General features: G+C 40.5%; 1 protein-coding gene across 3 annotated transcripts in view; it reads right to left on the minus strand.

Moving 5' to 3' along the window:
* KCNAB1 (potassium voltage-gated channel subfamily A regulatory beta subunit 1) overlaps window positions 1-23281 on the minus strand; it is a 176991-nt gene that overhangs the window by 133304 nt on the left and 20406 nt on the right. For 2 of the 3 annotated variants that reach the window (XM_063306527.1, XM_063306526.1), the window contains exon 1: window positions 7299-7566. The exons of the other annotated variant lie outside the window; for it this stretch is intronic. In XM_063306527.1, the coding sequence (XP_063162597.1) occupies window positions 7299-7519 (221 nt within the window). In that variant the 5' untranslated portion in view covers window positions 7520-7566. Of the gene's footprint in view, window positions 1-7298; window positions 7567-23281 lie in introns of those variants that run through there. 3 annotated transcript variants of the gene reach the window in all.

Consider the following 23281-nt stretch of genomic DNA (forward strand, 5'->3'; position numbering starts at 1 on the left):
TTTAGAGTATTTTTTAGAAAAACTGTGATTTATAAAGTGCCTTTCTCCATATGAAACTACCCTAATATTAAGATCAACATCACCTTAATCCATGCATTATTGTTGTTAATGTTACAGCAAGCAGGATGATGTTTTTTCTGTGATGATTGTTATTGGGTTAGTCATTCTCTCTCTTCAGATCACCCACCAGGATTCCTGTTAGGTCACTTAAACAAAAGGGTCTTCACACCATTTCTGAATCAGTGCTACCCCTGTATGATCACACTGCCCTGGGGATCATGCTGAGCCAATGTATGTCTCGTTCCACAGAATATGTGGGTTGACCCGTTTCCTACTCACATCATCTCATGTCCTGGGATCAACACAGCTTCTCCACTTTTCCACAGTGGACCAGTCACTCATAGTGCTATTATATCACAGTCCTTTAAAATGCAACAAAGAGAAAATGCCTTGCCAGCTTTGCATCCCACCCATCGTAACTCTGATTTTCCTCAGACAAATTGCATTGGACAAATGTACACAGCATGAAATAAAAAGATGAATGGTGGGAAGGTTCTGACTGAATGTGATTAAAAACTACTCCTTTCAGCTCTTCTCAATATCTAAGGTTATTGTATTTGCAGTATTGCTTCATACTGAAATGTTTTTATTATTTTAAATGTAGTAGATTATAATAATTACATTTGTTTAAAAGAATTTGATATCCACTGAAAAAGGGTGCTAAAGAGTCATATTATCATTCTTGTGATAACATAATTGAATTCTTGAATTACTTGGAATATTTTCTTTTGACAAGCTTATATTAAATAGCTACTGTAGGTAGTGGTTCAAGAATCAGAAACCTATTTTATGTGGGTTTTATGGCTTTCTAGATATTGCTACATTTACTAATCATTCACTCAGGGTGCCTTTTCTCATTTACCCTTCATTTTCTCCTTCAAGCCAAACATTTTCTAGTATCTTTAGGTACAACTCCACACCTGAGTTTGTTCAAACTGTTTTAAGGGTAACTTGGAAAATACCATAAGGTTACAACAGATACTGACCGAATGATGAAATCATATCCCTTAAGCTTATTATTTGATTTTCATCTGGCTTCAGGAGCAACTGATTTTTTTCCCCTCCCATGGCTGGACCAAGAGATGTCACTATCAAAGACATTATCTTACTTTGCAGCACCCACATTCCATGTTCATAATATAAGTGATATATTTTAATGATACAGTTATATTCTCTGAAGCTTGAAGCAGCAGGGCTATTGCCTGCAGGACAAGTTGTGGGACAGCTACAATTATGTCCTCCAATGCCTTATAACTTCTCTGATCCTCCTGGCATCGATCACCTCACTCCATCCAATGAAAGGGCTATTCTGAATATCCCAGTTAAATCTGGTACAATAGAATTTGTCAGTAACAATAGACTCAGGTAGCAAAATTATGATTTTTACCCACGGAAGGATCCAGAACAGAGAGGACTCTCTGAACATAGAGGAGTTTATAAAATGAGCCATTCACTAGATGAATGGATAGACTGGAAGACTGATAGTTTATTGAGAGGAAACTGATTGGAGGAGGGGGGTGATATATTGCACTAATTTATTTTTGTTTTTGTGTTTTTAACAGAGTAGGAAAATAATTTTCCCCAACCTCTGCCAAACATTAAAAAAAAAGTATTTTTCAAAAATTTGCAGCACTTGGTAGAATACCATTCAAGCATATTGACCATTTCTGGGCCACAAATTAAATGAACCATAACATGAATACAGCTAGGCCAAAAATATTTTCACTAGCCTGTCAGGTTGCTGTCATCTCACACAGAATGAAATTCAAGACTCCTGCAGGTTTAATGTCACTTCAGACAAGGTAAAGGAGGCACAGAACTGATTTATTCTGAAGTTCGATTTGTCTGTGCAGCCAAGAAGTGTATGTACCTGGTGAGGCACAGTACCTGTGAGCTACTTCCCCACTCAATATTTACCTCTGCTGGCAGCATCCACATAAGGCATCCTGCTCCTGTAGCTGGCTCTGGTGTATAATCTGCAGTACAACCCAGGACCCATTTGCAGCATCTTTGATTTGCTCAGGTGCGAGACGCAAATCTTATGAAAATTCATGTACTGTAAGAAATGGGCTGAGTAATTTTGCAACAATCCATGTTATTCTGGAATGCAGTAGCATGCTGAAGTCCTAAAATATATCCACATCGCTAAGAATTGAATACACTTCAGTACAACTGAGCTGTCTCTGATAATCAGAACACTTTTAATGGATTGCTCATTAGATGGAGGAGGTAAATATACATTAATGCATACAATAATATCTTGATATTTTTAAAAGTTCCTTCCTTCTGTCTCAGATGCATCAAATTGTTTTCCAACTCACAGACTTTTATGTCATATGGATAAGGATAAGAATGCACCTGGAAATCAGCATGTGAGGAAGAAAAGTTTATAAGAGATAACCTTAAACAGGGGAGGAAAAATCACCTCTACTAAATCTAGCGGTACTTCAAATTCACTGGAGTGTGAACTGCATTAAAACCAGAAGCAATATTTTTTCCCTTGCAAACCTAAAGCTTATCTATGATCTGGTACAAAACTTTAGTATTCATGATCATCTTGTCCCTCTCTCCATGTCTCCTATTTGCTCAACCTCTGTACTACACAGTAATTGTCTCGTGTATGGCCTTTATATAAAGCCACTGACAGGACTGCTCCTTTCAGCTGTAGCAGTTCAAAAGATGCCTACCAGATGTAGGAGGCAAAATAGTGTGAAAGCAAATGAAAGAGGGAAATAATGAGAAGAAGAAGAAGAAGGAGAAGAAGGAGAAGAAGAAGAAGAAGACATTCTGCTGAAAAATGTTATCTAGAAAGTCTTATAAAGATTTAAGTTTTTTCCTAAGCAGGAAGCAAAAGATACTTTTATCATAACATTCTAATGGCACTTAATTTTTAAAGGAATAATGCAACTGAAGAATTTAAAAAAGGTTGAAAAGCAGGGACCTTCCATATTGTACGATAGCTTTCAGTCCCAACGCTGGTTATCTGATAATTTTACTTATCAAAAGTTTCATGTTTACCATGATTCTGTAAGATATACTGTATGACTGAGCCTTCTCCACCTGGAAGTTCATTGATTCACCAACCCCTACCTAGGTCTTGATCTTTTTACGAAGTATAGGCTACAGTATATATTTCTGAGCCACTCTTCATCAGAAGGTTTAGAGACTTCTTTTTAAATATCAATGTTAAGATTCTTAGGATAACAAAAGCCAAACTCCAGATTGAATGTTGAGCAATTGGTAAATGCATACTTTATTTCTATCCCAAACTCTTCCTAAAGAGCTGAAGGAACTCCATTCCTTTTATTCTCACAGTTCTTTGATGCTGGACAAGCCAAGAATGAACAACTGGATGAAGATCACATAGTGATCTCAAACTTTCCTTTCAATTAATCCTAGAAACAATAAAAGCGAGGGCAGATAAGATAAGTATGTTCTATACAGTGAAGTCGACAATCTTGGCATTATATTTCTGTAGATTTTTCAGCCAAGCTCAGACTTTATTGACCTTCCAAGCAGAATCGTCTATATCCCATACTGATTTCACAAATACTTAAAGCTTTACTCAATCTGGTTCCCTCCAGATGTGTTCATTAACTTTCCAAGTTGGGGAGCTGAAGTCCAACAAAACTGGAGAGCACCAGTTGATCTATAAAATTTAGACTGTAGAAAGACCCTATATGGGTAAGAATATATTTAATATATTTCCCTGACATATGGAACTATACATGTAAGTTTCCAAAATGAATATGGATGTTAGAACTTAGAATCACCAACTGAAGCTAAATGTGGGAAAGACTGAGGGCATACTTCTTCATTCGGTGGATAAGCTTTGAAATTCCCTCCCATCAAATGTGATGGCCACCAATTTATATGATTTTAAAATGAGGCTAGACAATTGGACTATCAATAGGTACTAGTCTTGATCACTGTATATGGTGTCTTGAATAACTACAGCTATTGGGCATCAATGTGGAAGAGGATTATTCCCTTTTGATTGTGATTGAGGTTCCCAGATTTCTGATTGGTCTCTATATGACACAAAATGTTGGACTAGATAATCATGTGTTTTGATCCAGCAAAACTCTTGTGTTCTGAGAAATGTCTTGTTGCATAATTCAGGTGGTTTGTCCTTCCACGTCTCATAATATTCCTTTGACTAAAGGGTGTTCTTATTTATTGTATGACTTTATTGTTGGATTCACTGGGGGAGCAGACTGATGGGTGATGTAAAGACACCCTCTATACATTTCAGAAGCTAGCTAAAGAAACCTGAACAATGAGGTTTATAGCATGGTCATCCTTGTTATTTAGGGTGTAAACCAGTGTTTCTCAACCTCAGCAACTTTAGGATGTGTGGACTTCAATTCCCAGAATTTCCCAGCCAGTGCAAACATTGGTGTAAGCAAACCAATTTAAAAGGTGTCGGTAGAAAATTAAATGATAACTGAGAAAAGTTCTTAGTTACTGATATTATATTATTTTCTAATTAATGCCAGGATACTCAAAGTATAAATGGAAGGATGTATATCCAGATATTATCGTGGTGATATCACATAATCTTAAGGCAACGGGCTAGAAACCAGGAGAGTGTGAGTGCTAGTCCTGCCTTAGGCATGAAAGCTGGCTGGGTGACCTTGGGCCAGTCATTATCTTTCAGCCCAACTCACCTCACAGGGTTGTTGTTGTGGGGAAAATAGGAGGAGGAAGGAGTATTAGGTATGTTCCCCGCCTTGAGTTATTTATAAAAATAATAAAGGCAGGAGAGAAAATAAATAAATAAAATAAATAAATAAACAAACAAACTCCCTAGAGATTTATTTTAAAACTTTTACCATGTTTTCAAAACTTAAAACAACATACAGTATAGTACAATTTATAAGAAAATGATAGATGGTTTTCAGAACACTCTGTAGGTAGCTATACAGTATTTTCAGAAAAATGAATGTCTCTCAAAAGTGAAGAACCTTACCTAACTTTCACTAGCCTATAGGCAGTGATAGTCCCACTCTTAACCAAAAAGGTACCAGCTTCAAAATCAATGGTACAAAGAGCAGGAGGTGGGTCTAGTTCAATGATGCAAATGGTGGCCATGATGAGAAAAATTGTAGAACTCTAAGAAGTTGCCTGATGAGACAAACCATTGACTCACTTATTTCAACACTATAACAAAATTGACTGGCAATCCCTCTCCAGGATCTTAAGCTGAAGTTTTTCCAGCCCTACATGGAGATGGCAGGAAATGTATCTCAAACCTGCTACATGCTAAGCATGTGCTTTACAACTGGGAGTATTTGTCTGAGGGAAACGAAAGATCTCTCTTCCCACCGATGCTCCCTTGGGGTGGGATGGGGAAATACCTCTTTGCTTCAGTCCCATATAACATCCTAACTCTACTGGCTATATAAATATATAGGCAAACCTAACTGAAGATGAAAGACCTTTATATATATATTGCTAGCAAAATTCATTTCCCCTTACATCCCATCTTAAAATAATAATAGGTTCATCAAATCTTCTGATTCTCTTGGTTTAATTTATTTCTTAGATTTATATCCTGCTTTTCCCCAAGAGCCAAAGATAAGATCCATCTCATACCCTCTAATTTTCCCCATAACAACCTGATCATGTAGGAGGGACTGAAAGAGTCAGCCAGTGACCTTCCACAGCTGACAGCTGACTTGAACCTGGGTCTTTTCTGTCCTAGTCCAGCACCTTAACTTCTTCTACTTTAATTTGTGCTATTCGTTGAAAATGCATGCATTAAATTTTAAGAACAAGAAAACTGTCACTATCTTGATCATCTAACTAAGCCTGGAGCTGCAGTACTTTGCATACTCTCTCTTTATGAGGCTCAAAGTACAGTGAATCTACTTCTGAACAAACCTGCGTAACAAACACTATGACTGTCATGTTCACCGTTCCAATGTTCCTGGTACATCGTAACGTTTCGCTTGTCATTTACCTGATACGTGTTTGATCTGGGAAGGGAGGAGGATTCCATCTCGGGGAGTTGTTATCTGTTGGCTGCTGGGTTGGAATGTGTTTGGGTTATCTCATGTGTTCAAGGTTACTTTCCCAGGATGGCAGTTCAAACGGTTACCAGCACCTGGGAGGGGGGAGTTTGCAACGGCAGGGCAAGGGGAGGGATTACGTTTGAAGCGAGGGGTTTTAGTTTGTATTTGGCGCGCTTTTACTCATTCTCAGCTTTCTCTGTATTTGCATACTATTCTCACAATAAATCAGATATCATTAAGTACCTGCTTGTGAGTCTGACTCTGTTAGGATAGGCAATCATTACAATGACTTTCTTTTGCTCAGTGGAATTAAAACTTGTGTCTAGATTCAATACCATTCACAATGTTACTGCAGTAAATTCAGCAGGTGATCTGATGACTAAGCAACAACTCTGCTTATAATAGGTGTAGAAATAGTACTTTCTCCTCTTTTATTCAAGAACAGACCTTTCAAATGCCAAATAAATGACTTGTTGAAGGGGTCATTCTGACTACACCATCAACTGCAGTTAATCATTTTATCCAGTAAAAAAATACGTATTTTTAATCAGGATAAAATACCATACAGTGAATCTTGGAATTCATTCAGCACCATCTTCACTGCCCTCTTCTTATCTTCTTTTATAACACTTCTCCAAGCAAACACGTATTACTTTACTGCACAATTCACTTCACATTTCACTTAAAGCAAATCCTTCTCTGTTGTAGATAGGAAGTCAATTATGGGCCCCTGAGTGGTGATTAGAATAGAAAAGAGCATCCAACTGAGTTTAACAGATATTGCTTTTCTGAACTACCCAGCAGGTGCCTTGAGAGGCAAACTTTCTCCTGAGCAGATCCTCAAGTGTCCTTCAGTAATTCAAATCCCTAATTATAAATGGAAAGACACCAAATATCCCTTCACTGGAATACTTACTCAGTGAAATTACAGAATGATTCCAAAAACTTATCTACGGCCACAAAGACCAAAATCCAAGATGTGGAGGGCAGCCAGTACCAAAACCAGTATTATCGCAAATTTGGAACCCAAAGCACAAGATTAACTTTCTAAAGCGTTCAAACTTTCTTGGATGACTTCATTTCTAGAAAAGGATTCTAGAGTTTGTTTCTTGTTTTGGGGGAAAAGAACTTCAATCTGTCAATAACCATCTTTGATATGCATGGGATGGTGAGGGAGAGAGAAATACCCTGAGATGTGGCCAAAAAAAAAGTCTGCCATACCTGTATTTCATGCCCGTCTGCTTTGCGGTGGATTCTTTTAAAGAAATGTGGTGCTGGGGGGTAAAGGTTCCCAAACTGCGAGCGATAATCGCCACTGTCCGGAATTTTGCTCGGGCTGCATTGACCGCATTTGGAGTGGTGGTGGTCTGTTTGCTGATCAGTCTGTCTTCCCCATTCCGATTCTTAAGGTTATGCTCCGTGCACGCTATGGAGACTTGCATGCCTCTCCCGCTAAGCCTTTCTTTTTATATTGCAAAAAAACTTCGCCTGGCTGTGAGGCTAGGACTGCAGGAGCCGAAGATCTCAGTCCCCAGTGCGATTCGCGGAACCCTCAGAGATGTGCTCCAGCAAAAGTAAATGGGTCTGGTGCAGCAGCCGACAAGAAGGCGGACCAAGCACAGAACTTGCCAAAGCAAGGATGAAAACGGCAGACAATGTGCTTTACAATCGCTTTTCCCCCCTCCTCCTCCTCAAAGATTTTTTTCCCAGCATTTAGACAGAAAAACCTTCCATTTGGTCCACCGCTTCGGAAAAAAACTCACGCCTGCATCTTCCCAGGGAAGATAAAGCAGCGGCATCCAATCTTCTGGTCTTAATGCAGGGCTCAAATCAGCGCAGGCACACTGCAAGATGAATCGCGAACCCCCGCTGGACAATGAAATTGTGCTCATGCAGAACTCGGGAGTCCTGACATCGCTAATTCCGCCCCGGTCCCCGAAGACCCAGAACATCCATCTAGCCTCTGTCAGCTCCTACGAAAGGCCACGCCTCCTCCGGATCCCCTTTGCCCCCCGGCAGTGCTAAACCTGGCTGGAGGCGAAGCTGGGGTTCTGCACCCACCGGAGGCAGCGATGCGGTTCAGTCGCGGGACGTGCAGCGCGCCCTTTAGGAAGCGTACAGGAAAGCGCGAGAGGGCGGCGCGTTTTTCCTCCCTTTGTGTACAGCAGCCTCTCGAGAGGCGCTTGCGGGGCTGGCGACGCCGCCGAAACAGAGCCCCCCACGCAGGGACAGAACAAATGGACGCTAAAGCACGCGAACCTCTGTGGTGTGTGCGCGCGTTGTGGGAGGGGAAGAAGAAGAACTATCCGGCTGCCTGCTGACGAATTAACTCATTAGTCCCTCGCGCCGGGCAGGCTGAGCATGCTTGAGAACCTGCGCGCGTTACTAGGCGCGCCAGGATTACCCTCCTGTTTGCGCAAACGCGTCGTGGCAACGAAAACAGAGACCCCTTTACGCGCTCTTTGAGCGAAGTCCCGCCATTTGCTGTAAAATATAGGCTAATCCAAAGAGTTGGGGCGAAGGGGGTGGGCGCAGAATCGCCCGACAACCGGAACGCGCGGAGCAGCGTGGCGGCCTGTCGCTGGGAGTTAAGCTCTCGGCGTACTTCGTCGAATACTCTCCTCCAAAATAACTCTAAGCCCAAACGCTGGTGGGATCGGGATGGCCTGATATGCCTCATGGGTAGCTACTGTAGGTAGCTAAACGGAGGTAGCGCCCTCCGCCTTGCTTTCAGCCCCAGTGATGGTGGGAAGTTGGCGTTTGACTCCCAAGGATGGGCGATCGTTTGGAAAATAAGTTTGGGCACCTCCCTGCAGACTGGCTGTGTTCCCAAAGTGCACTAGAAATGATGTTTTTTAAACCACAATTTACTAAATCCAATTCTCTGGGCTGTCCAGAAAACTAACCACCCTGGCTGGATTTGTGCAACGGTTGGGCTGGAATATGCCTGGCCACTTTGTGTGTGGCTATACATTCTTGCCCAGTTTCACATATGACACTAAGACATGTGACAAGGAACAAAGATGAAGCTGCGGATCTCTGAAGGAATATGTTCAAGTGGTTTCTGGACCCTCCCACCCCATTCAGCTGGAGCATCCCAGGAACTGTTCTTATGGATGACCTCAGTGTGGGCTAAGAGCCAAACAATCCTGAAAAGAGGGCCAGAATCATTTATTTTGCTCAAGTGGATGATTTAAAACCCTGCAGCTCAACATAGATGAGTTTAACTATCAATGCAGCTGGGTACTGGGCAGGAAAAGGACAAGGAGGAGAAAAGGGAAGGAACAAGGAAAAAAATCTGAAAGGATGCTTTGCTGAAAAACTCCAAGACTGGACTGCACCAGGGAGATTGTTAAGGAATACCTTGTTCTTTCGTGGGGAGGAAGGTGGAAGGACCATGTTCCAAAAGAATTATCAGGGGAGTTTAGTTTGTAGTCCTAACCCTACCCATTCTATGGGTACATCTGCTTTCTAGAGTTTGGCCCCCAACATTCTACACAGAACCACTGCTACCATGGAAACTGCATCAAAGCCATGTGGTACTACTGATGGGGAGGTTTGTGGCCTGTAGGCCACAGGTTGCCACCTCTGGGTTAAATGAACCCTTAGTCTGACAGCTTAAGTCAAATGTCTAGGTTTAGGAGGGCCCCTGGGTTCAAGGACACATATTTCATTTGCAGACAGTCCCAACTTTATTTCCTGGCATCTCCAATTTAAAAAAGAGTCAGGCAGCTGGCAAGGTGACACTAAGCTTGAGGAGCAAATAATGTCACCTGGAATAAAACAGGCCTGTGCTGCCAATATAAGAGTAAGTTTGATGTAAATACCTGTGAGTAGCTGCTAAATGTTAAGGATTGCTATAGTTTATCTCATCCTTTTCCAGCAAATATTCTTAAATTTCTTTTTTTTCCTGCCCCATTTGGGATCTTGCTTGGCAGGATCCTGAAATGGTACATTACTAAAAGACTTAAACCTTTCTTACTTTAGTTGAAATATATACTGAAGTAAGATCTCCTTCACATCCTGCCTAATTCCTGATGATTTCATGCCTGCTTAGTTTTGTTGGCAGCAATCTGGAAGTGGTTTGCCATCATCTGCTTTGGGGATTCTTTTTCCCCACTTTCCTATCCAGCCTACATCTCTGGTTTTCTTTGAAGGACTTTAGTTTTATTGTTTTATTGGTTGCTTGACAAAAATACAGTTCTGTAAGGGATGAGTGGGAAAATGAGAAAATGAAAACAATGAAAATGCAATAATTAATAATATCTAAAGGCAGCCTTAAGATCTTTTTTAAAAATTCCCAGCCCTATTAAAACCTTCAGATTACGTAAATGAGCTAAAACAGCTCAGTTGTGTGTGTGTGTTTTTTTAATCAAAAGTGACTTGGAATAATTTTGCGTAAGATTTAAAACAATTTTAGCCTTCAGGGAAAAGAATATTAAGGCCTATGTTAGGTAATTCTGGAGAGGCAGTTTGATGTAGTGATTAAAGTACCAGGCTAGGAGACCATGAGTTCTAGTCCTGCCCTGGGCAGGAAGCCAGATAGATGACTCTGGGCCAGTCACTCTCTCTCAGCCTAGAAAGGAGGCAATGGCAAAACACTTCTGAAAATGTTGCCAAAAAACCTGTATAGACTTGTCCAGGCAGTCACTGGCAATCACGACTGATCCATAGACACAAAATATGTAGACTTCCAGTGGGGACAATGGTGGCTTGAGCTGTTTTTTTTTCCGCTGTCTGCGGACTGACTTGTCAGAGTGGCTTTTTTTCTTGGGCTCAGGCAGGCTTCCTTGGAGCCCAGAAGCATTCTCTGGATCACCCCGTGTGTTCTCCAGATGGCTGGTCACAGCCAGAAGACCACAAAATGGTGTTTCGCGATGGACTGGTAAGTGATCAGCTGGGAGGTGGGGCCATCATATTCTTCCCAAGCTGCTCTGAAGCCATAATGGACCTTAAAGCTGCCCACCCCATTTCTACAGCACAGCCAGTCTGATGAAGAGTCCTTAAGATTCCAAATGCTTCCTTACTTGTCTTGTGATATTTTGGTTGATTTAATAAACATGTTGTCAGATCACAGATTTTGCATTTTTAAAAATTTCCAGAGGGACTAAAGTGTATGGGTGTATCTGTGCACATGTGTGCATGGATGTGTGCATGTACGCATGTTTTCTGACATGTGGATCACTGCATATCTAGGAAAGCTTCTGCTTGTCCATGGGGGAATAGCTGTCTTCTTGCCTCCAAAGAAGAGTGTTCTGTCAGAAGTGAAATAGGCAAAAACAAAAGAGTGAGAAAGAAGTCCTTGATTTCTGAACCTGGTAGCACCTTTTTCAACTAACACATTTTATCAAACGGCATAAGCTTTCATGAGCTGCAGCTCACTTCATCAGGTGCTTCTGGTGAGCAGCCTATCATAAACCTGCACACCATAAGAATGGATTTGTGCACCAGCAAATGTGCACTTATGTAAAATAATGAGGTAAGTGGATCCTTGAGATGTCAGCAGCCTTGACAGAAGTAATTACTGTACCTCAAGAAACCACAACTCAACACAGCTGTCTTAAACAATTATTGACCAGTTTCCTTTCTTAGTAAGGTTGTAGAGATTATAGTTGAATTACAACTACAAAGGTCCTGGAAGAAACTTATTATCTAGTCCTCTTCCAGGAAACATCAATATAGTAATGATAACCGAATTTATATCTGTACTCCCAAGCCAAACAAGAGATATAATTCTGGGAGTTGAAGTCCACCCATGGTTGCCATGGTTGAGAAACACTGGCTTAATGTTCCAAAGCTTTGGCTGCTACCCATGGCTGGAGAATCAGGTTTTGCTTTTCTTCATGCCTCAAGCATGCAATAACACATATTTGTTTGGTCAGTTAGATTTCTGAGTTTCTTATTCCCCCATCTTGTTTCTTCTAAGAGTTTCCCTCTTTTACTTTCCTTGCATCCTATCAGTTTCAGGTGTCTCTTGCTCGTCTACATTTCCCATCTCCCTGATTCTGATACCCTACGGATCAGCGCTATTAAAGATCAGCATCAGAGAAATGCAACTCCTCTCCACAACATCTTGGAGATGGATATGTTCTGCAAAGGGCACAGGTGCAAAAGACTAATATAGTTGAAAAACTTTTCAGTGACATGGTATGGGGAGCGTGCCGCCAGATCTCTGGCTCCCATCAGCACCCCCCGCAGCCCAAACTGATTTCATACAATATATAATGCCATACCGTTAGACATGACATACAGTATTGCCTGCTGTAAGCATTTCCTCATTTGAAAAATGCCACTGGGTACAGCCAGTTTGGTGTAGTGGTTAAGGTGCTGGGCTAGAAACCAGGAGATTGTGAGTTCTAGTCCCGCCTTAGGCGTGAAAGCCAGCTGGGGGACTTTGGGCTAGTCGTTCTTTCTCAGCCCAGCCCACCTCACAGGGTTGTTGTTGTGGGGAAAATAGGAGGCAGGAGTATTAGGTATGTTCACTGCCTTGAGTTATATATTAAAAAGTTGGGATAAAAATATAATAATACTAATCTTTAAGAAGCAGCATCTGATACAATAGAACTTTGTATAGCATTCAAATGAAGTTATCCTTCAAAAGTCGCGGTGTTCACCTTGACATAATTGTCATTTAAACTTAGAACTATCTTCCAGTTGTCCTCAAGGAAACTAATAATCAGTAATTTAAAAAATAACCATACCCTTCTCCACAACAGTCAGGGAAATGTGTGCTTAATGTAGCAGAAATGTGGTTATAAGTGAAAGAGATTGTGCAGTACAAATATGTAATTTTGTGGAAAATCTCAAAATCAGGATGTACTTATGGGACTTAATGCCCTAAACAAAATGTGGTAACTATTTTATAAAGGCTTTGACCAATTTGAATGGCCAGTACATATTCAAACAGTGGGCTGGTGCTGATTAAAAGGAGTATCCTTCAGGTCTTCTCGTAGACACTATGCATCTTGTACGCAGTATTCTGAATAAGCATTTGAAAGAACAAGAAGGAATGCAATGACTGCCTCTCTCTCGTCGTTATCCATGTACCCTCTTTCCTCAAGTCAGTTCTTGAAAATACCAGAATATATGCCTCATATATTAGACAGTAGTCCAGGAAATAAAGTAGAAAAACAGTATTTGTTCCACCTTGCAATCAAAGGGGAATGTAATCTTTCCAAGCCATTTGAAGGAACTGAGAAACAGCATTATTCACAGCTGGATCTCAGTTTTTCTTCCGAGTCTGTGTAGGAATGCTTTTACTCAGGAGGAACCAATGAATATTCAGTCCATAGAGAAGGGCAACTTCAAAAACTTAAATATAGAAAGGTTAGAAAGGACTGAGGAGGTCATCTAGTAAAAATGGCATTTGAACATTTCTTGGCAATTCAGCGAGGTTTTTATTACTATTGTCTTCATCCCATCTTTGCAGTTATTCTCAGTGCCCATTGCTAGAGCAGCTGTTACCGTGGTAAGATGTACCACTGTTCTGAAAGATAGCTGTGCTGTGTAAACATTAAGCAGCTTCTGTAGTTAAAAAGCCAAAGTTTATTCTTTTTTATATATAACTTTACTCAAGGCCCTTAAGCCTAGTTCATACCTGCTAAAATTGCAATGAAAACCAGCATGACATGGTGGTTATGGTATGGGACTAGCACCAAGAAGATCTGTTCAAGTTTGAATTGGGCCCAGACACCTACAAGAAGCCAACAACCCTATAAGCAGCTCCCACAAAATAGATTTTATTCTATTAAACTGTTTTGTGCCAGTCAGCAGGTAGGCAGCTGCATTCTGTTAGCTGCAGATTATCGATCATCTTCAAGAGTAGCCCCATGTAGATGAATTGCAATAGTCTAACTGCAAGATGACAAGGGCATGAATTACTGTACTGTTTTCAGTCCCTTCTGAGGCAAGAAGGATAGCAATTGGCAGACTAGATGAAACTGGCTGAAAGCTCTCTTGGCCATGGCCTTGACCTGCTGCTCTAGTAGGATCCAGGAGAACCCCCATACTGTACACTTGCTCCTTTAGGGGTAATGCCACCCTGTCGAGCAATCAATGGAGTGTTAATTGATCCAGAAGGCCGCTGGGATTCAGCATGAGCCTGTTGCACCCAATCCACTTCCACACATTGTTCAGATTCTGGGAGTTGAAGTCCACCCATCTTCCAGCTGCCATGGTTGAGAAACACTGCTTTAAACATCCACTTTACTGCTGGTTTCAGTGGAGTCCCAGGGGAGGTGGGGGCAGTGGCAGTGGCCAAGGTTTGACACAGGTCTTTTGCCATGTGTGATAGTGTTCCAGCAGAATAAGATGCTCTGCTCTGAACAGCTAATGCTGCATTGCCGTACCTCTACATGGAAGAATTGGCAATGATAAGCAGAAGACTGCTCCAGTCTTGCTTGTGAGCATTTGAAAAAGAAAATTGGACCACACAAACTCTGAAGCATGTGACAGCTGTCATCACAGTTCTAAAAATGTTACATGCCAGCGTAATCCTGGCTCTGCATTTGCTCAGTACAATGGTCATGGAAACTTAATAGAGTCAATTTGTTAAGATAGTATTTACAGTATTGGTTTGTTTGTTTATCACAGTTCAGTCCCACCTATTTTGCTCCGTGTGGACTTTGTAGCAGCGGCAATGACAACATTCAAGAAAATCCATTCGTGTTTATTGTTTCCTGATCAAACATTTAGCAAAAAAAAAAAAAAAGGCAAAAGGCAAAAAATATCAGTAGCTATGTTTTCAAAAAAACCAATTTTTAAAGTTTTGCACCTTAAAAGCCTGCATCGGAAAATTTAGGCAGTAACAGCAAAAAGGAGAGTGGTTTGCATTAAAAAGAAAAGATTTCCAGGCAATTCATGTTAAAAATATAAAAATGCCCTCTAATGCAGTTTTATTACTGGTGGCACAGTTAGGTATACTACAAGAAAATAAATGCAAAGCTCTGCTAAAAGGGTGCATAAAATATAATAGAATATTTTATAATTTTTTTTTAAAAAGTCATTAAAAAAGGCAGACTAGAGTATGATTCTATTAACACAGCAATAAAGTGGACTGGATTTTTAGCAAATAGTGCTTCTCTGTTAGCTGCTAACGACAGACGTCTCTGTTACGCTCTGTGGCTATTCTGAAGAGACTAGAGATCCAAGGCATTTCTGTCCTTCATTCCCCGCTTCAGACAGTTTGAAGGGCAACAGTGCCATGTTGTTGCAATTAACAGTACTCAAGACCAAACTGTTTCCCCTTGTAGCTCTCTAGTGTCTCCTCTGTGCTGTTTTAGGACAGATAATTGGCATTCCCAGTACTGGAGTCTGTGTCTGAGCTGACAGACAGATTGAAACCCTTAAAATTACAACAGGCAGAATATAGATCACCATCATAAGCTGTAAGGGAGCTAACTGGAAGAAAAATGTGGCTAAGGTACCCAGGGAAAAATAATAGGCAGCTCAGGGTTGAAATATAATGTAGACATTGGAAAATAAAGAGTCTTGGCTTGGTTTCAACAGTATTCAATTGGATTGGCTAAACTTTATAAATTGGTGTTATTTTTAACTATTTTTTATTGCAGCTTTTCCTTATTTTATTACTTGTTTTAATGTATTTTTATTAATTGTTGAATTTTTCTTGCCAACTACTTCTAAGATTTTTTAAACCAGTATATAAATATTTTAACAAGCAAAAAAATAAATGAAAAGACAAGTTTCGCAAGACTTCTCTTCCAACAAGGATTTATATTAAGCTTTTAATTCTTGCATTAATTCTCTTATTTCCAGTTCCTTAATCCTCTTTCTAGCATCATAAAGAGTATTATACAGAACATTATACATAATTATACATTATACTCTGCCTTACAGAGTTTGTTGGGTGTACTGCTGCCATCTCTATAAAAAGACAATGATCATGATCATTTATTCAGGCCCTAGTTTCCTATTATTTTTACTCTATCCCAGGGTGGCCAAACTGTCAGATCCTAGTCACTATTCTGCTAGAAAACATTCTTATGCGCCCATCATACAGTGTGTACACCAGCATTGATAGAAACAAACTATGTTACCTGAACTATGAGGCTCAACCACTACAACAAACAGCTGTGAAGTCTAATTAATGTTTGCCCTTCTGGTTGTATCCAGGTTCAGAATATTCACACTTTGTAAGTATCTTTTCAACATCCAGGTACTGCTATTTTTTGTGTGTCTATTTCTTACCTGGCAGGGGAGATACAATGACCATGTACAATTATTCTACCTCTAGGACTGAAATTGCCAGAAAGCACAGGATTAAACAGCACCTCTTCCCCTGCCAAAAGCATACTTCATTGCCATTTTTTCACTACTACAAATGGGATTTCAGAGGCTGTTTAGGTGTTTAAAAAAATGGAGAATTTATACGCATAATATATAGTTTGTATTAAAGTCTCCACTGTTGATGTAAGAAAAAAAGATTCTACCCTGCATTAATGAGATTCACATTTAAACCCAGCTAGAGCAGTTCACATGAAAACTTTATGTTGTTTATATTGATTATGTTGTTCAAAATGAAATATAGAAATCATCTTTCAAATTCATTAAAGCAGTCAAATTTCCCAAATCACCTTATTTAAAAAACAATAATGCAGGTGCATCTCATTATCTGCTGTCTTGTCACCTATAGTTTTGCACATCCAAGCTTGATAAATATAGATCAGAATTCCCAATCCACAGTAATGGTTTCACATAGCCATATTTTTTGGCATGCCATTCTGATTCAACCACAATTTTGCACATATACAGACTCCATTCCCATAATTTCCCACCAATCCCAGTGATCTGCTGTGTCTGACCTTATCATTATTATTCATCATCAAATTTATATGGCTGAACAAGAGCATTAGAGACATCTCTGCTGAAAGAAGTGACAAACATTTGTGGAACATGTTGGCCTCAAGTGAGAAAGTGAAGCTTTCTGAGTTTCTGCAGCTAGGGAGTGCCTTGGTAGACAAAGTGTTTGAACATGACCCATGATAATGCTCAGCATCAGGTTAAAACACTGTACAGATCCTTAGTGGGCTCTACAAAATAAGACCAGGCAAAGCACCATCACCAGGTACTTTAGAAATGAAACTATAACTATAACTGCAGATATATTAGAAAGTGACACCAACCATTTTCCCAGCTCTGAAGATACAGAAGTATGAGTGTTCCAGTGCTTCATTATTTTGATTCTGTGTTTAGAAAGTTCCCCTATTTCTCCTTCCCCTTTTAGTTTTAGTGATTTATTGATCATATCTGGTAATTTTTCAGGGCTCCTGAACCTAAGCCCACAATTTCAAGAGGCTCAATGCCTTGTTATCTGCAGTTTCACTCACTGCAATTGTATGCTGAAATGTAAAACACCCGTGAATAACCAAGTCCACCTGTATCATTTGTTGCAATGGAAAAAAAAAACATTAAAACCCAATTTGTTACATCTGGGGAACATCAGGCCCTGCCTTTTGTTATTTCTCATCTGATACACTACAGTTTCAAGAGCACCAAATGCTTAAAACTAATTAAAAGCATAAATTCAGAAATTTGATAACCAATGAAATTGCAAAATAAACAGAATAAAATTATTTGTTGTAATACATAAACATTAAATCAGCACTCGGAACCCTTTCTTCATTTGTAATGAGCGTCGTCTAAATTACAACCATATTTGACACAAGGCAAAATAATAAAAGAATTAATTGCCAGCGAGGAGGTATTTTTATAAACAGTTGTATAACTTAGCAATGAATTATAAACATGTTGTAAGAGAAATCAGTCCCATTTATTGCTGAATGCAAGAAGATGTGCATAATTGGTTCTGAAATATTCGAGCAACCACACTATTATTTTATATGTTCTTCTCAGAATCTCATATCAGCAGACTGGAAATTAAACCACAAAATAAATATGGTTGAGGCCATTTGCTTAGGTCACAAATAAAACAAAATGAAAATACCTGCGTTCTCATTGAAAGTTTATTGACAACACTGAAAACTAAATCCAGTGGAATCATTGCCCAGATAACCGCAAACTATCAAAATAATAGCCAAATCAAAGCATTCCACTCCGATGATCATTGTAGTGCTATAGCAATTCCATCTCTGTGCCCCACACCTAGCTACCATTTTCCAGTGAGAATTATACTGCACTCTTTCAACTGAATGATGGAAGGACAACCTACAACCTACAGATTCTCAGCCTAATTGCAGATATTTGAACATACCTCGATTTCTGTGCCATAATTTACTTTACAAAACTGCTGGTTTTTAGTGGTACAATTTTCTACATTTTAGCACTGATTTATGTGTTATTTTGCTATTATTTTAATACATTTTAAAGACACATTGCAGAACTATTTTAGGATTAAGAAAATAATGGTAATAAAATGGTACCTACTGAATATATGGTACTGAATGTGTGTCGAGTTATGTTAAATTCATCTTTAAAAGAAAAAATATGAGCAACAAACACCCATATCTGTGGAAGTAGCATTGTTCTCCATGCCTGAAAAGATGGAAGCTTATTTCAGTTGTTTGCTTATTTAACTACCCACATAAATAATTAGAAAGGTAATAGCAAACTTACAGACCCCCCTGAATGGCAGCAGAAATAAAACTAAGGATAGTTAATAACTGTATTTAAGACTCTTAGTCATTTAGAACCAAACACCAGTGGGTGCTGTAATCCAACAGTATACAACATGGGAAACTATCTTAATTTCACTTTTAGCTGATTGCTGAAAAGCAATATGGCAACAATGCTAAAAATTTCTATTGTGGATGCAAGTTTAGCTTTGTTGTTGTCATCACTGTGGTTGTTAAAATCTAATTTAAGCTGAAATGTCAATATATTTTGGGACTTACACTTTGTTAACACAAAGTAAACAGGAAGGTCAAAAGATAACAAACCATAGCTGAGGCTACAATAAATGCATGCCTGGGAATGTTCATTACTCATTTCAAATCACCTCAATGAAAGCTTCACACGAAGAGTACAGGTCGAACGAAAAGGACTGTGGGCCCATCCTGATGTTGCTTAATTCCTCACTATGTTGCGGAATGGTGGGAAGTTTCCAGGGAAAGCTACACACATAGATCTAAAGTTCAAGATGATGTGTAGATGGTTCAGGAGTGAGAGGTGCAGTATCCCATATAAAACAAACACTAACAGGGCTCTACTGCCACTCTACCACAAGGCCTGGGAGAACAGTCACATTTTTAAAGACCTCCAGAACATCATTATAGTATCACACTGCAAACAACTAATAAATGTAAGGTAGTCCAATCCAACATGGCACTTTCTAGATGTGTTGGGCCTACATGCCCTAGAATTCCCAGCCAACGTAATCATGAGCTAGGAATTCTGGGAAATGCAATCCTAACAAATCTAAATAACATAGGTTAGGGAAGGCTTACAGTGTATCAGACCTCATCTGCTTTTGACTTCATGACTCAAACCGTCATATAGCAGCAGTGATGATATGATTCATACATATGTTGTAATCAATCAAAAGTGCCAGCATAGAAGCAGTTCCCTGTCCACTTGTATCGACATTTTCCTTTTCCAAAAAAAAGGAAGAGGAGAATGAAAATAGCAAGAACTACTTTATATAAAATATACCTTGCCAAATTAAGTACCACTATGTTGTGAATTGGACTGAAAATGTATGAATTGGTTCTTATCCTGAATGTTATTCTTGGCTGCTGGGTAGTCCTCATTGGCTTCCATTTATATCCTACCATCTGTTATGAAAACTCCAAGGTCAGGAGTCAGCAGGCATGAGGGAGCAAAGAAATATAGTTTAATGTACAGAGAAGGAAATAAAAAAACAACTGTTTTATTGTTATTTTCTAACACACCTTATGCATACACACCTATTTACTGTTTTTCTGAATTCCTGTTTTTGCTGTGCAAACTAACATTTGTTTATTCATTTAGTCGCTTCCGACTCTTTGTGACTTCATGGAGCAACCCACGCCAGAGCTTCCTGTCGCTCATCAACACCCCCAGCTCCCCCAGGGACGAATCCATCACCTCCAGAATATCATCCATCCACCTTGCCCTTGGTCGGCCCCTCTTCCTTTTGCCTCCCACTCTCCCTAGCATCAGCATCTTCTCCAGGCTGTCCTGTCTTCTCATTATGTGACCAAAGTATTTCAGTTTTGCCTTTAATATCATACCCTCAAGTGAACAGGCTGGCTTTATTTCCTGGAGGATGGACTGGTTTGATCTTCTTGCAGTCCAAGGCACTCTCAGAATTTTCCTCCAACACCACAGTTCAAAAGCATCGATCTTCCTTCTCTCAGCCTTCCTTATGGTCCAGCTCTCGCAGCCATATGTTACTATGGGGAACACCATTGCTTTAACTATGCGGACCTTTGTTGTCAGTGTGATGTCTCTGCTCTTAACTATTTTATCAAGATTGGTCATTGCTCTTCTCCCAAGGATTAAGCGTCTTCTGATTTCCTGACTGCAGTCAGCATCTGCAGTAATCTTCGCACCTAGAAATACAAAGTCTTTCACTGCTTCTACATTTTCTCCCTCTATTTGCCAGTTATCAATCAAGCTGGTTGCCATAATCTTGGTTTTTTTGAGGTTTAGCTGCAAGCCAGCTTTTGCACTTTCTTCTTTCACCTTCATCATAAGGCTCCTCAGTTCCTCTTCGCTTTCAGCCATCAAAGTGGTATCATCTGCATATCTGAGATTGTTAATGTTTCTTCCAGAGATTTTAACTCCAGCCTTGGATTCCTCAAGCCCAGCATGTCACATGATGTGTTCTGCATACAAGTTGAATAGGTAGGGTGAGAGTACACAGCCCTGCCGTACTCCTTTCCCAATCTTAAACCAGTCCATTGTTCTGTGGTCTGTTCTTACTGTTGCTACTTGGTCGTTATACAGATTCTTCAGGAGGCAGACAAGATGACTTGGTATCCCCATACCACTAAGAACTTGCCACAATTTGTTATGGTCCACACAGTCAAAGGCTTTAGAATAGTCAATAAAACAGAAATAGACGTTTCTCTGAAACTCCCTGGCTTTTTCCATTATCCAGAAGATATTGGCAATTTGGTCCCTAGTTCCTCTGCCTTTTCTAAAGCCAGCTTGTACATCTGGCAATTCTCGCTGCATAAATTGCTGAAGTCTACCTTGCAGGATCTTGAGCATTACCTTCCTGGCATGTGAAATGAGTGCCACTGTTCAATAGTTTGAACATTCTTTAGTGTTTCCCTTTTTTGGTATGGGGATATAAGTTGATTTTTTCCAATCTGATGGCCATTCTTGGGTTTTCCAAATTTGCTGGCATATAGCATGCATTACCTTGACAGCATCATCTTGCAAGACTTTGAACAGTTCAGCTGGAATGCCATCGTTTCCTGCTGCCTTGTTATTAGCACTGCTTCTTAAGGCCCATTCAACCTCACTCTTCAGGATGTCTGGCTCTAGCTCACTGACCACACCGTCAAAGCTATCCCCGATATTGTTATCCTTCCTATACAGGTCTTCCGTATATTCTTGCCACCTTTTCTTGATCTCTTCTTCTTCTGTTAGGTCCTCGCCATCTTTGTTTTTGATCATACCCATTTTTGCCTGGAATTTACCTCCAATGTTTCTAATTTTCTGGAAGAGGTCTCTTGTCCTTCCTATTCTATTGTCTTCTTCCACTTCCGTGCATTGCTTGTTTAAAAATAATTCCTTGTCTCTTCTGGCTAACCTCTGGAATTTTGCGTTTAATTGGGCATATGTGTCATGAGTAAGGATGGCGAGCAGGGGGCTCTCACCCAGACTGTCAAGCGCATGCGTAGCACTGAGGAACTGTTCAGCCATTCAAAGAGACACAGATCGGGACCGCCTTAACCTTTGGGGTTTATATGGCTGGGTTTTCCCACGCTTTCTCAGTTTGTTAGGATTCTTGTTAAGTACTACTAATAAATATTAGAGACCAAGTCCTCGCCTCAGTGTGTTTCCTGGTAATCAGGACAATATGTCCCCCTATCACTGTTGCCTTTTGCTTTCCTTCTTTCTTGGGCTACTTCTAGTGTCACAGCAGACAGCCATTTTGCCTTCTTGGTTTTCTCTTTCTTTGGGATGTATTTTGTTGCCACCTCCTGAGCAATGTTGCGACCTTCTGTCCATAGTTCTTCTGGGACCCTATCTACTAAGTCCAGTCCCTTAAATCGATTCTTCACCTCCACTGGATATTCCTTAGGAATATTAGTGAGCTCATATCTAGCTGATCTGTGGGTCATCCCTAATCTCTTTAGTCTGATCCTAAATTGTGCAAGAAGAAGTTCGTGATCTGAACTACAGTCAGCTCCAGGTCTTGTTTTTACCGACTGTACAGATGTCCGCCACCTTTGGCTGCAAAGGATGTAGTCAATCTGATTTCGGTGTTGTCCATCTGGTGAAGTCCATGTATAAAGCCGTCTCTTAGGTTGTTGGAAGAGAGTGTTTGTTATGCAGAGTGAGTTGTCTTGGCAAAATTCTATCAGCCTATGTCCTGCTTCGTTTTGTTCTCACAGGCCATGTGTCCTAACAGCCAGGAACCACGCTGAGACAAGGAATAGGTCTCTAGTGTTTTATTACTGCTAGGTAAAGGTAAAGGTTTCCCTTGACGTAAAGTCCAGTCGTGTCCAGCTCTAGGGGGTGGTGCTTATCTCCGTTTCTAAGCCTTGGAGCCAGCGTTGCCATAGACACTGTCCGGGTCATGACGACTCGGAACGCCGTTACCTTCCCGCCGAAGCGGTACCTATTGATCTACTCACATTTGCATGTTTTCGAACCGCTAGGTGAGCAGGAGCTGGGACGAGCAACGGGAGCTCACCCCGCCGCACGGTTTCGAACCGCCGACATATAAACCCCAAAGGCTAAGGTGGGCCCGATATGTGTCTCTTTGAATGGCTACCTAATTCCTCAGTACTACGCATGCGCTTTACAGCCTGGATGGGAGCCTCCTGCTTGCCATCCTTACTCATGACATCACCCTCCCCTCCAGATTCACATTCCATTTCAGCCCCCTCCCTTCCAGAGGCTTGATAAGAGTCGACGTCTCCTTCTAAGGTCCCATGGGAACTGGGCAACGATGGAAAGTCTTCAAAGGAAAACTCCTCCAAGGACGAATCAGTGCTGCTCTCCAGGTCTGATAACGCTTCTGGCCCAGGTGGCCGCTGCTGGAAAATAGCTAGATAATTAGAAGAGTC

This window comes from Candoia aspera, chromosome 6, assembly GCF_035149785.1.
Source record: "Candoia aspera isolate rCanAsp1 chromosome 6, rCanAsp1.hap2, whole genome shotgun sequence".
Lineage (NCBI taxonomy): Eukaryota > Metazoa > Chordata > Lepidosauria > Squamata > Boidae > Candoia > Candoia aspera.